Source organism: Leucopleurus acutus (assembly GCF_964270905.1).
Source record: "Leucopleurus acutus genome assembly, chromosome: 3".
Taxonomy (NCBI): Eukaryota; Metazoa; Chordata; class Mammalia; order Artiodactyla; family Delphinidae; genus Leucopleurus; species Leucopleurus acutus.
In genome coordinates this window covers 6,660,790-6,675,865 of record NC_139145.1, presented here as the reverse complement: position 1 = coordinate 6,675,865, position 15,076 = coordinate 6,660,790, and the positions used below count along the sequence as shown (strand labels likewise).

Here is a 15,076-nt window from a genome sequence, read left to right as displayed (position 1 = left end):
TACAGTAAAAGTGTTTGAGAATACCCAACATTGCATGATTTAAAAATAATTTTAGCCAACTCTATTAAAAAAACCTCAATTTTTAAAATGGGCAAAATATCTATTTTTCTAAAGAAAATACAATGGCCATTAAGCATATGAAAATATGCTTATTATTAGCCACCAGGGACATGCAAATGAATACCACAAGATACCACTTGACACTCATTTTGGTAGTTATAATCAGAAAGACAAATAACAATTGGTGAGTATGTGGAGAAATCAGAACTCATTTGCTGGTGGTAAAGAATAATGGTGCAGTCACTTTAGAAAACAGTTTGGTAGTCCACCAAAATGTTAAATATACGATTATCATATGAATCAGCATTCCACTCCTAGGTATAAACCCAAGAGAAATGAAAATGTAAGTCTACTCAAAAACTTTAACAAGAATGTTCATAACAGCATTATTTACAATAGCCTAAATGTGGAAATAACACAAATGACCATCAAATTATGAGTGGATAAATAAAATGTGATGTATCTATACAAAAGAATATTTTTGGCCATTAATAGGAATCAGTACTGACACTTGCTACAATGTGGATGAACCTTGAAAACATTATAGTGAAAAAAGTCATTCACAAAAGACAAAATATTGTATGATTCCATTTATATGAAATGTCCAGAATGGACAAGTCTATAAAGACAAGAAATAGATTAGTGAGTGGTGGCCTGGGGGGTAGGGAAGAATGGGGAGTGAGTGCTAATGAGTATGGGATTTCTTTCTGGGATGATGAAAATTTTCTAAAATTATATTGTGATGATGGTTGCACAACTCTGGGAATATACTAAAATTCACTGAATTGTACACTTTAGTTACATGTTAATTATAGTAAACGAGGAAAAGAGGAATAGAAGGAAATGTCTTTAAACCTGAAAATGTATCGAAAACATAGAGCAAGCATTTCAATTTACTAGATACAAGCTGAAGGCCTTTGAGACACAGAAAAAGAAGTGGCTCCTTCTACTAATCATGATACAGACAGTGCAGTAAGTTGGGGAGAGCGGAAAAGGATGGGGAGACATGATAGGTTGGAGGACTGTAAAAGAAGAATAAACCTGTCATTCATGGATGATATGTAAACATCCAAAAGCATCTATAGGTTAAGATTATTTGAAAACTAAGAGAGGTGTGCAACTTGCTGGATGCAAAATACACGTTCTGAGCGCTCAAAATAGAACGGGGGCAGTTGGCAATATCTAGGAATATTACACATGACCCAACAACTTTAGTTCTAAAAATCGACCTTAAAGTCCTAAGTACAGAAATATGAAGAAACATGCACAAGCCCATTCAGATGGGAACAACTCAATCGTCCACCAATAGGGGACTAGGCTGCTTCCACACACTAGAGAACTGTAAGCCAGATCAAAGAAAAAAAAAAAGGGCAGATCTCCGTGAACTGATGAGTACTTCAAAAAATGTCATAACGGAAGAAAATGAGGTACAAGAAAGGGCATCTTCTTAAGGAAAAGTAGTCAGACTTGGGGGAGGCCTTTTAAAGAGGGGAGGACAGGCGACGGAGAAAAGACCCTGCGGACGCGCCCTGCCCTTATTTCCAGACCCGCCTCCTCCCGGGGACAGACCACCCGAGCAGTCGTCCGGGAGACGGGAAGAAGCCGCGGCCCCAGCAGGCGCGAATGTAACGGGTCGGAGCTTGGAGGACAAGCGGGGCGTCCTGAGGCCCCGGGCGGGAAGTCACGCGTGAAGCCCGGCAGGAGGCCCCGCGGCCCGGGAGCAGCTGGCGCCGTAAACCTTACCCATGACCCCTCCCCACTATCGACCGGCCCTTCCAGACTCGTGGTCGGAACCTGGACTTGGGCCCAGCCGCATCAAACGCCAACGGATATGGAAACGGGTAAGATGCGCGAAGCAGCTATTGAGGACCAAGCCGCCAGCGGACGCGCACCTCCGCTTCGGGTCCCGGGCCTGAGGCTCCCGCCTCCAGTAGTTCAGTACCCCCCGAACTCCGATCGGGGAGCGGGGCTGGGAGGCGGGCCCGGAGAGAGTGGCTGAGGCCTGGTCAGGGAGCCTGGGCACAGAATTGAGGCGAAGGGCAGGCAAGTTTATTTTAAGCGAAGGAGGCTTATCAAGTAGAGTAACTTACTCTTGATTGCACATTTAAGTAAAATGGTGCGCAGGCACTTGAGCCCGGGTCTTTTACTCCATATGGTCTCCTCGATGGAAAAAGTAGAGGTCCCCAAGGTTTTGAAAAGGAGACTGAGCAGTCAGAAGGGAAAAGGAGTCCAAACTTCACTACTCAGCCGTTATGGATTCTCTTGCGGGGTCACTGCCCCTCCCCTTCCTAACCAAAGCAAGTCCCCCAGAAGTCAGAGAACTTTTTTGTCTGGACTCCAATTTAAACAATGATTATCCTGGTATTAAAAACAAAAAACAGTCTCGATCAGCACTTTAAGCTACCTGCCAAGAAATGGATTTTATCAGGGCCAAAAGAGGGCTGATTCTTAAATATGCATAACCGGAACCATGATTTAAAATGGAAATCTGGTAGTAGAGAAAAGACAGATTTTAAGGTGCTTTGGGGTTGTTGTTACTACAGTTAGACAGCCCGAAATAAGGATTTTAAAAATTTCAATAGCTTCCTCTCTGTGCCTTTTCTAGACCCCCCATGAATAAAACATCTGCCTAGACATAAAAAAACTTAATCTTTAGGAGGATCCTTATTATTTAATGGAATCACCCATATCTGGAGATCTGTATTTAAAAGCTCAACCCCTCCCAGCTGACCATGCCTCTCAGGCAGATCGGTTCTATAAAATATCTGCCCATGTAAAGAAGGGCCCAGGAATCTTAGGCACTTAATTACTAATATTAAAGACTAGAAGCATGTGTTTAAACCGGAAAAATATTAATCTACATTCCTTTCCAAAAATATTTTAAGGAGGCTAGGTTCTTTCACCACATAATGAGCACAGCCTGACAAGGCAGTATCATGTGAACTGTGGACTCCAGGCTTTGCTCAAGGAAAAAAAGGATGTTTTGAGGCAGAAGTGCCCACTAGCCTTTCTCAGCTCCACTGTAAACACATGGGGGTTAGCGTCCCCAACCCTCTTCAAAGTTGAAAACACCAGTACAACTTAACAGTTGGCCCTCTGGGTTCTGTACCTGCAAATACAACCACCTATGAATGGTGTAATGCTGTAGTACATATTCATTGAAAAAATCTACATATGAATGGATCTACATATGAAGTTCAAAATCTTGTTGTTCAAGGGTCAACTGTAATGACACATATCCATTAGAGTATCATACAGGGTATTTTTCACTGCCCTAAAAATCCTCTGTGCTTTGCTTATACATTCCACCCATCACTCCCACCAATCCCTGGCAACCACTGATCTCCACAGTTTTGCCTTTTCCAGAATGTCATATAGTTGGAATCATACAGTATGTAATCTTTCCAGATTGGCTTCTTTCACTTAGTAATATGCATTACTTAGTATATGCACTAAGGTTCTTCCATGTCTTTTCATGGCCTGATAGTCCATTCATTTTAAGCACTGGATAATATTTTGTTGTTTGGATGTGCCAGTTTATCCATTCACCTTCTGAAGGACATCTTGATTGCTTCCAAGTTTTGGCAATTATGAATAAAACTACTATAAACATTCATGTGCAAAGAAACAAAAAAAACCCAAAGCATGCATGTACTGGTTTTTGTGTGGACATAAGTTTTCAACTTACTTGGGTAAATGTCAAGGAGTGTGAATACTGTATCACTTGGTAGGACTATGTTTAGTTTTGTAAGAAACCACCAAATTGTATCCCAAAGTGGCTGTACAATTTTGTATTCCCACCAGCAATGAAATGAAATTTCCTGTTGCTCTATATCTTCACCAACATTTATCATTATCAGTGTTCCAGATTTTGGCCATTCTCACAGATTCATAGATTTGTAGTGGTCTCTTTTTTTCATGTGGGCCATCTTTTCAAATGCTTATTTGCTATCTGCATATCTTCCTTGGTGAGGTGTCTATTAAGGTCTTAGTCCATTTTTAATCAGCTGTTTATTTTCTTATTGCTGAGTCTTAAGAGTCCTTTATCAGCTGTGTCTTTTGCAAATATTTTCTCTCAATTTGTGCTTGTCTTCTCATTCTCTCAACAATGCCTTTTTTAGAGCAGAAGTTTTTAATTTTAATAAAGTCCAGTTTATCAATTATTTCTTTTATGGATCATGTCTTCCATGTCATATTTTTAAAAGTATTGCCACATCCAAGGTCTTCTAGGTTTTCTTCTATGTTATCTTCAAGGAGGTTTATAGTTGTGTGTTTAACACTTAGGGCTGCAATGCATTTTGAGTTAATTTTTGTGATGAGTGCAAGGTCGGTGTCTAGATTTATTCTTTTGCATGTGGGTGTCTGGTTGTTCCAGCACCATCTGTTGAAAAGAATTATATTTACTACATTCCATTTCCTTTGCTCCTCTATCAAAGATCAGTTGACCATATTTATGCTCAACATCATTAGTCTTTAAAAGTATGGGTCTACCTTGAAAAAAAAACACACAAAGAAAGGCAACTCATTTAAATAAAAATTTACTTGGTTTTCTTTCCCAGTATCAATTTTCTTGTATGCAGTAAGTGAAAACATGTACTCCAAAACCTTCCCAAGGTCTTATTTAAAAACCTCTTTGTAACAAAGGTTTTTCATTTAAAAAAAAAAACTTTTTAGGATTTTTATTTATAAAAAATATATAAAAGATATTCATTGAAAGCATTCTAATTGTTTTTACATTCATACATAATCTCTCCAGTGTGACTTTTACAATAAATTAATATAGCCTTTTCCACACTCCCTATATTTATAATTTATGGTTCTTCTCCAGTATGAATCATGTTTCCTAATGACAAAGAACAATCAAAGGCTTTCCTATGTCCCTTTCATTCAGGGGATTTCTCATTATGTGTGCTTTCATACTTTCCCAAAGCAGAAAATAAAAACTAAAAAAAAATCCTATACTTTTTACATTCGTAATATTTTCACACCCGTGAACTCACAGCTGAATATTAAAGTATAAGGCAGAGCAAAAGGCTTCCCACATTCCTTACAATAAGGTTACCTTCACTATGAATTAGTACATGTTCAGTAAGTGTGAAAGTATCAAAGGCTTTCCCACACTCTTTACAAGCGTTAAGTTCTCTCTCAAATGTGAATGTGTATACATTCAGAAAGGCATGAAGTATTACTAAAGGTTTTCCCATATTCCTCATATATATGGCTTCTCCCCACTGTGAGTTCTTAAATGTTTAATAAGACATGTGGATCGAGTAAAGGATTTCCCACATCCCTTACATTCAAAAGGTTGTTCACCAGTGTGAGTTCTCATGTGTACTATAAGGCCTGATGAAATAGTGAAGGCTTTCCCACATTTTTTACATTTATACACTTCTCTCCAGTATGTGTTTCTTTTATGTTGACTAAAGTACGAGTATTATCTAAATGCTTTACCACATTCCTTACATTCAAAAGGTCTTTCTGTGCACTCTTTATTTTTTAAATTTTTTAAAATTTAATTATTTTTGGCTACACCAGCCTATGTGGAATCTTAGTTCCCCAACCTGGAATAGAACCCGTGCCCCCTGCATTGGAAGCGTTGTCTTAACCACTGGACCACCAGGGAAGTCCCTACACTGTGCATTCTTAAATGTCGAATAAGAAATGAGAATCAAATAAAGGCTTTCCCACAGTGCTTATAATTATAAAGTTTTACCCCAGGGTGAGTTTCCAGGTGACTTTTAAAGCAAGATGAAATACTAAACATTTTCCCACATTCCTTACAATGATAAGGCATCTCACCAGTGTGAATTCTTCATATGCACAGTAAGGTATGAGGAACTAACAAAGGCTTTTCCACATTCTCCAGTTTAAATTCACATGTGAATACTGTTTTGAGAAAAGTAAACTCTGGGCTGCACTCCTTACAAACACAGTGTTTCTAGTATAAAATCTTATATGCTTAGCAAGATCTGGGGAATAAGAAAAGCCTTTTTCAAGTTTCTTACATTTCACAGGCATCAGTCCTCTGTGAATTCTTAAATGCTGAATAACATAAAGATTGAGTGAAAGTCTTCCCACATCATTTACACTCATAGGATATTTCTCTAGTGAGTTCGCATATGTACAAAAAGGTTTGTAGAATGTGAAAGAGCTTTCCTACGTTCTTTAAAAGCATACGTCCTCTCTCCACCATGAAAAAAAACGTTCCCTAAGGTACGAGGAAGAAGGTAAGCCTTTCTTACAGTCAGTGCATTTATAGGGTTCTCTTGAGTGTAAGTTTTCTTGTGAACCAGGTGTAAATTTTGTTTGAAGGCTGTTTCACACCGATTATACTCAGAAGCATTCTCTCCAGAATGGGTTTGCTTGTGTAGATCAAGGGCACAGTTCTTTATGAAGGCATTTTCACACTGATAACACTCACAAGTTTTCTTTCTAATGTAAGTTTTCCTTTGAGCCTTAAGGCATGAGTGTTCACTCAAGGCTTCTTCACAATGGTTAAAATTGATTTCTCTCCAATGTAGTTTCTCTCCTGTTGATGAAGATATTAATGATGACTTAAAAAGTTTTCCAACCTTGTTATATTCAGAGATTTTCCCCTCTGCCTTGAATTGTTTTTCTATACAAGAAACAAATTAGTATGGCTGAAGTTTTTTATTTGTTTTTGTTTTTCTTCCATTTTCACTGCAATGCATGGTTCCAGACCCTCAGTGCTTTCAAGCAGAATGAAGTGATCATTCTGCTAGAAAGTTTTGTTGTATTCTTTACTTTCAAAGGGATTTTTATAGACTTTAGCTGATAATTGATCAAGATGAAATTATTTATCAAAAACTTCATCTGGGGCTTCCCTGGTGGCGCAGTGGTTGAGAGTCCGCCTGCCGATGCAGGGGACATGGGTTCGTGCCCTGGTCCAGGAAGATCCCACATGCCACGGAGCGGCTAGGCCTGTGAGCCACGGCTGCTGGGCCTGCGTGTCCGGAGCCTGCGCTCTGCAACAGGAGAGGCCACAACAGTAACAGGCCCATGTACCACAAAAAAAAAAAAGAAAAAAACTTCATCTGAATGACATATATGGGAATGTTCAGCTGAGTGAACTCTGTGTGAAGGAATATATCGTGAGGGGTGTTTAAAGTTTTTGCCAAATTCACGATGCCCAGAGACTATGAAAAACAGGTGAATGACACTAGTCTCAAATATCTGTCATGGTTATCGTGCAGCTTTCCTATCTTATGGAACTGCTAATTTTCCACTAGTGTGGAAGGCAAGGAATTATATCTTGTGAATCTTACCATTTCCACCACACTGGATTTTTTCCCATGCAAAATATTCCACTGAGGTGCTGACCATCTGGCATTAAGACAAATCTCCCAATCTGAAATAAGATTAAAAAAAATTATGTTCTTGGAGAAATAAATGGAAGGAAGATGTTAAAAATGAAGGCCAATGTGTATTTACTTTCAAACATTGACTTAAGATACATTTGAAAACAAAAAGAAAGGGGCTTCCCTGGTGGCACAGTGGTTAAGAATCTGCCTGCCAATGCAGGAGACACGGGTTTGAGCCCTGGTCTGGGAAGATCCCACATGCCGCAAAGCAACTAAGCCTGTGCACCACAACTACGCCCGTGCGCCACAACTATTGAGCCTGCGCTCTGGAGCCTTCGAGCCACAGCTACTGACTGAAGCCTGCACACCTAGAGCCTGTGCTCCGCAACAAGAGAAGCCATCACAATGAGAAGCCCGTGCACCACAACGAATAGTAGCCCCCACTTGCCGCGACTAGAGAAAGCCCGTACACAGCAACGAAGACCCAACGGAGCCAAAAATAAATAAATAAATTTATTTTAAAAAAAAAAAGAAAAGATTAAGAAGTTTGGCTGGACTAAGAGTTTGGCATGATAAGGTGCTGTGGTCAAATTGGTAGGTGATTTACTAAGAAATGATTCTATAAATGTTGAGACTGACAATGAACAGAAAGCAGCGTAACCAGGAAAACAACGTTGAAAGGAAATGGATAAAGAGCTTAATGCAAATGCAAAATTTAAAGAAAAAAATGGGACAGATCCTACTGTCAAGCCAAAAGGAAGTTTAAGAAGGCGAATGAAAAGTTGAAGAGAAAGGGAAGTTTGAGGTACCCAAGGAACCTCAGAACCCAAATGACCTCAGCATCCTTAGGAAAAAAATTCTTCAAAAGCCTCCTGTTTAACATTTCCAAATGGACTGCAGCTCTCATGGATTACAGCTCTTTCTCATAAAGAATCACATGTGCCTTTTCCCTCACTTGGAAAACTCTTCCATTTTCTTCAGCTTTCCTCTTTGTTCCACCTGAAAGATCAGACCAGGTCTGCATAGCTGGTGCCCTGCTCTCAGAGAAAGATGCCGGATGTAAGAAGAACATGCAAGGGATGACAAATACTTCCATAAATAAGGGGCCAAGACTCTGCTCTTCAGGGATACCAAATACTGTCAGGTATAACTTGAGAAGCAACAAAATTGTTCATGTCCACTTTATCAAACCAGTAAATTTTCAAATAAAACTAAAATGCAAATAAAACTAAAATGCAAACACACACACACACACACACACACACACACACACACTCACTCTCACTCTCTCTCTCCCACTGTGCACCAAAAGGGTTGCCAGTCTTTTGCCTAAAACCCAAGCTCAAGCTTATATATATAATTTTGAAGTCCTAAGCCTTTTATCCTAGAAAAATTAAAGCCAATACAATGAACAGATCTTCATTTTCAAGAGGAACATCCTGGCATCAGGCAACTGCCATCTCCATCAATGTTCCCTGGAGAAAGAGGAAGGGAGACTCAAAGCCTAGACAGGTTTTATGTTCTTCCATAATCAACCCCAGGGCTTGATGGTCCTCAAGCCCCTTTCTCCTCTCTACCTGGACGTATTCATGGTGACTTCATCCAATTACGTAGCTTTAAGAGCACCTCTCTCACCTAACTGAACGTATCTCACCACAACTAGATTGTGACCTCTTCTGGTCTTATTTTTCTCTGTTGACAGGTTAGCCATAGTCCTGAGCACATTACAGACACAGTAAATGCTGGTAAATGAATTATTCCTCCAGTGACAGTACAAATTCTCAGAGGCACATGTCGGCTCCCTGTCTATCATAGCCAAATGAGAGCACACAATCAGCATGGACGAATTGGACTGAATTAGTAAATACTGGAATGAATTAGTAAATACTGGAGTGATAGTATCATTCTCCTGTGTAAATGAAAGGCCCTAAGAAAGACCTGAGGAAATTTAACTGGGGACTCAGTCCCTAAGCAGGCCCTATTTGAAACAGAAGCTCTGTTTCACTAGTAGGAAACATATCCACCTCGTAGGAAGAAGCATGTGCTTTTATAGAAGAATAAATTTCCTACTGACCTGAAAATAATTTGTCAGACACCCAGTCACAATCCTTTCCCCTTCTGACTTCTCCTCATGAAAAGAGAAAAAGTCTTGAGAAAGACAACATTGAGGAGAAGAAAAAAACCTGAGAATCCAGGCTGCCCACAGTTTCCATACTCACAAGCCTGGCAGCCACTCCACACTAATTCTAAGTGAACATACACACACACACACACACACACACACACACACACACACACACACACACACGCTGCTGCCATAAAATGCCCTATAGCCCGCCTCATCTGAAGTCAGAAATGGGATTTGGGGCTTTGATAAACAAGAAGAAGAGTTTAATAATCTAATCTCATTTTACAGATAAAGAAATTAAAGTCCAGAGAAGTAAAACTGTTGGGGAATTTTTTGGCTAACAATAATAACTCATGTGATTAAGCAGAACCTCTCCCACAAAAATAGGCATACTTACCCCTCTTTCCCAAGCCCCAGGATTTAGACAACAGGATACTGTTATATACTTAAGCCCCCTCCTAGACAGCCCAGAAGCAGGACTGCATAGACCCAGACCACAAGACAGGCTGCTCACAGGCCAGTTAAAGCACGGTCTCTGAAAGGAGCATCAACAAGGACTTACCACAAGGGAAAAGGTCAATGGCTGGCATCCTGTGAATCTGTTAATGAAATCTGCCTTAACATGTCTTATTCCCAAAGTCTCTTCAAGACAGTTTCTGAATTTAATGGATAAGTTAATCTCAATTCCTCTTGATTAAGTAGGAGTCTTGCCTCATACCATCAATCTTTATGCAGGAGGCATTTCTCATCTGTCATCAAGCATCATTCATTAGCCATCTCTCTGTAGAAGATGGAAGTTATATTATGTGAAAGTCATTAGAAACTGTAGACCACATAAATATAAATAATAATTGTCATTTACTGAGCACTCATTATGTGCCAGAACACACATACAGTGGAAGCTCATATGATTATCAACAGTTATTATTACTGTCATTCAATAGTTGAGGCAACTTATGTTCAAACAGGAGTAGTAATTGGCCCAAGATCACCAATTAAGAAGTCGTGAGCCAGAGTCTGAATGCAGGTTACTCCGTCTCAAAAGCCTGAACTCCTGAGGTTACCGTTATTCTCCAATATGAGAATTTATCTTCAATTAAAAAAAATGCAATTATCTGTTAAGCACAATAAAGGAAAGCACAATAAAACAAGATATGCCTGTACATTATAAACAGTAATTGCTGTCAACATACTTTCTTGGAAACAGACATTCTCACAGACCTTGAGCCTGCGACCCTCCATAACCACTTGTCCATTATACTTTGGGTCATGGAAGCAATACCCCATGAACACAGCATAACTGCTGAGGCCTCCTTATGAGAGGAGGGAACCAAATCTGGGCCCTTTCATATATTCCACCTTCAGGAGGCGTGGCCTCCCCGTCTCTTGCCAGATGCCATGGTGCTGGAGGATGTCACCCCTCCCCCAGACCCTTGACTACCTAGGAAGCCCCCTGGGATTAACTGAGTAAATAGCAATGAGAATTGGAGGACTATACAAATGACACTGTTAACCATCATATGTAATGGAGCCTGATGGAATGTTGCTGCTTTCCATCCCTTAGCCATGATGTCCCTAAATAAAGGATGGGACCCAAGAAACAACACACTTGGTCAAACTTCAGGCAGTCATCTCAGCACTGGATGCCCTAGCCAACAAATGGTCCCATCATCACATTTATTATAAACTGTTGGGCTATTATCTAAAATTTGTCCTATTTCATGGTACAGAACTCTGGCAATCTCTTGCCTCACAGGCACTGAAAATATAAATCAAAATCACATGTCTTTACCTATAACTAAGACTACAGTACAAGGCCTTGCCAGGATGCTCGTTATTCCCTTTGGAGTTATAGGCATTACTGCTAGTAACAAAGACACGCATTTCACTGCTTAGAATACACAATGTTGGGCTCTCGGAAAAGGTATTCATAGAACTTTCATGACCCCAATAACTGGTTTAACTGAGATGCTTAATAGTCTCCTGAACAATTCCTATTCATTAAATTCCAGTCCAACAAATAAACCTGAAAAGTTCTCTATTTTGCCTCAAACCTTAACTTATATTTATAATTTTTTTAATCTTGCCCTATCCCATAAGGGCTGGAGGCCAGATTGAGGGGGTGTACTCCACTGGGATCTATTAACCATAGATTGTCCCAAAGATCAGGCAGCTGTTCTACTGATATGGGAGCCTAAACTTCATTCAAAAACTAAAAACCCTGTCGAGTTTAGCTACATACCACAGTTTAGGTAACTGTGGACTTATTATTGGTCTGGGTGCTTTCATTGGTTTACAATCCAGAGGCCCAAACCCTCCAAATAAGACAGTGTTTCAACCAAACATGGCAAATGCTGAGATCCACATCAACTGGAGTAGGTACCCACTTGAAAAGGATACTCCAGTCTCACACTCAGCAACATCGCACTGGCCCAGGAGCTCACCACCAGAGATGACGTCACCCCAGGAGACATCACCCCAGTCTGAGATCTCGCCATTGGAGATGACTTTGTCCCCTGGGCTAACTTGACCCTGACACTAAACCCCAGGGACTGTTTCTTCTAATGCACAGATTGGACATAGGACACTTTGTGCTTTTCTTCCTTTGATATTAGGAATTCTATTATGATTCTGAGTTCCTTGTCTGCTTAGCCCACGATCCAGGTATACTCCTTGCTCTCTGCCAAAACATACACCCCTACACTCCATGCCTACAAGGAAATCTGGTAGAGGTCACTAGTATCGATATCATTCCAAAAATTAATGGACTGTGTGATTCCAACTATATGACATTTTAGAAAAGGCAAAAGTATGTAGTAGTAAGAAGACCAGAGGTTGCCAACGATTGTGGGGGTCAGGGAGAATAGGCAAGACACAGGGTTTTTAGGGCAGTGAAAATACTCTGCATAATACCGTAACGAGGGAAACATGTCATTACGTGTTTGTCCAAGGCCACAGAATCTACAACACCAAGAGTGAACTGTAATGTGATCTGCGGACTGCGGGTGATTATGAGGTGCCCATGTTGGTTCATCAACTGTAACAAATGTACCGCTCTGGTGGGGGATGCTGATAATGGGGGAGGCTGGGGGGAGAGCAGGGGACAGATGGGAACTCTCTGTACCTTCCCCTCCATTTTGCTGTGAACCTGAAACTGCTCTAAAAACAAAGTTTTAATTTTAAAAAGGAAAAGGAATTAGTGGAGATTACTGCTTTCCCCAGGAGGCACGTGCCTCATATTGGCCAACACCTAGACCCTCTGGGAAGAGGGCCACCCACTCCCTGATGCTTTCTTCCACTAACTGCCTCCAGCTTTCCACCAAGACCTTCTGCGTTGCAGCCACCAGCACTCCTTCCCCTTGGTTCCACACACAACCACCAACCTTTACACGTACTTTACTAACTTATCAGCTCATCCCCTCCAACACCACCGCCAGATGTGTCAACCTGATATGAGAGTATATCTAATCTACTCTACAACTCCACTAAGATATTGTTAGGGACTGCAAAAAATTTCAGATTTATTTTCTTGACTAATGCAATATAAATGGGAAACTTAAATTATAGGCTGGCCTACAAGGGCTCCTCTCGTACTTTACGTGTGTTTCTCCTTTCCATTATCACAGTAAAATGTTTTCTGTGTTGGTTAGGGGCACTTACGCCACACTGTCTAAAAGTCTCTACTATCATTGCCCTGGTTTCCTTACTCTCATCAAAACATGAGTATCGACTGTATTGGACGCGCGCGCGCGCGCACACACACACACACTTTTTCTGTATATTATATGACTTTTGACATCTGAAAAAATCCTTTCTGGCTGGGGAGAGACTGCTTCTTGGGGCTAGCCAACTCTGAGAAATAACAAAGGACTCAACCCGAAGCATGACTTTGATATGCAAACTAACCAATCGAGAACCATACTGACCTCCAGTAGACCCATCCACTGTAGGAGGCAATATTTCTCTGCCTTAAACATCCCAGGGCCAGGTAGCAGGCAACTAGAGACCACCCGTATACCCAAAGCCTGCCAAAATTATTCAAAGCAGTCAATCCTGGCTGTTTCCTCTGCCCTGCCTTGCCTTTCCCATACAAACCCCAATAAAGGCAGTGGTCTAAACCTTCCCCTCTCTCCTGTGCCTTCTGCCTCTTGACCATCCTCGTGTTTTCCCACATCACCCTGCATGGTTACATGTTGCCTCGCCTCTAGGACTTAAGAGTAAAATAAACTTTGTTTTTTCCTGGGCCTCCAGTCTCCCCTTGTGGCGGCACTTGACTGACCATCTCATGAAAGAATATGTAACAGAGTTACTATTGCTTTCTTATTCACTGAGAAACTTTGTTCTGTAAAATCAGAGACTATCAGAGATTCACTGTTTGAAATTGTATCAGTAAGACTGAAACATCCCAATTTTGCCTGGAGGATATACATCATTATTTTAATATTTGACATCAAGAAGGAGTCTTGATTTAAAAACCTGGAACTGAGCTTCAAATAAAGGGTTTCTGGAAACAATATTCCACATCTATCTTAATTTTATTGTTTCCAAGGAAACAAGAGCCTGGGTTGTTTGTAGTACAGACCTGATGTTAACCCCTTAACACAGTCCTGCTTTGCTTTGAGACTATCAAATTACTGCTTCCTTTAAATTTCACCTAAAATGTCACAATTCTCAGAATCCATAAGTATACATTTTGCTTTGTTTGGTTGAGACATCCACAGTTCCTCTGCTATGCAGTCTCCCTCACTGAAATGAGTCAAAAAAATCTGGGTTTTTTTGCACTACAGGTTTGCTCCTACTGTTATTAGGCTGCTTTGGTTAGGATAATTGGAAGCAACACAAATTCTATCCATAGGACGCTAGTTGACTAAACTACCATACATGCACTAATAAAGGGCTCAGCAGCCACAAAAAAGGATATGGAAAATCACTATGAACTGATATAGATTGATTTCCAGTATTTAGTTTAATTGGGGAAAGAAGTACATTCATGTGAAGGTAAAAAGGAAGGAAGGAATATATATATATATATATATATATATATATGAATTTTGAGAAAGTTGACATCAGAAACTAATAAAATGGAAATGGTTAGCTACTGGTGGTAATGTGATGTGAGACTTCTGAATATACCTTTTTATACAGTTTTACCTTTGAACCGTGAAAAAGTTTTATAAATTAAAAAAGTAAGGTAATTCAGAAAGGAAGCAAACCTTAAAACTAAATGTAAAAAAATAAAAAAAATAAAAAAAAAATAAAAAAAAAAATAAATGTAAACAGAAATGTACATAATAGTGTATCAAACTGATAACAAAACCATGAGAGAAAAGACTTAGAGTTCATACAAATATTTGAGCACAGTACTATGAACTGCATATACTTAATATAAACCATTAAGGACAAAAAAATGCGAAGAAACTTAATACTTTATTGAGCAAGTCTACCATTAGTAATATTGGTATTATAATTTTTGAAACTACTGTACCCATACTGTTGGATAAAACAATATATTAATGGTATTACAAACCAAGGTTTTTATAATAAGAGAAAAGAGATACAAGTATAA

The 15,076-nt window shown here is 39.9% G+C and overlaps 1 protein-coding gene across 4 annotated transcripts in view; it reads right to left on the bottom strand.

Annotated features, from left to right (window-relative positions):
* Positions 1-15,076, bottom strand: part of LOC309960372 (zinc finger protein 177-like) — a 52,490-nt gene that overhangs the window by 34,621 nt on the left and 2,793 nt on the right. For 2 of the 4 annotated variants that reach the window (XM_082837109.1, XM_082837106.1), the window contains exons 2-3: positions 10,073-10,291; positions 7,347-7,429 (exon numbers count right to left, since the gene is read on the bottom strand). In XM_082837109.1, the coding sequence (XP_082693235.1) occupies positions 7,347-7,404 (58 nt within the window). In that variant the 5' untranslated portion in view covers positions 7,405-7,429; positions 10,073-10,291. Of the gene's footprint in view, positions 1-7,346; positions 7,430-9,456; positions 9,521-10,072; positions 10,292-15,076 lie in introns of those variants that run through there. The other 2 variants (XM_082837107.1, XM_082837108.1) reach the window with 2 other exon arrangements.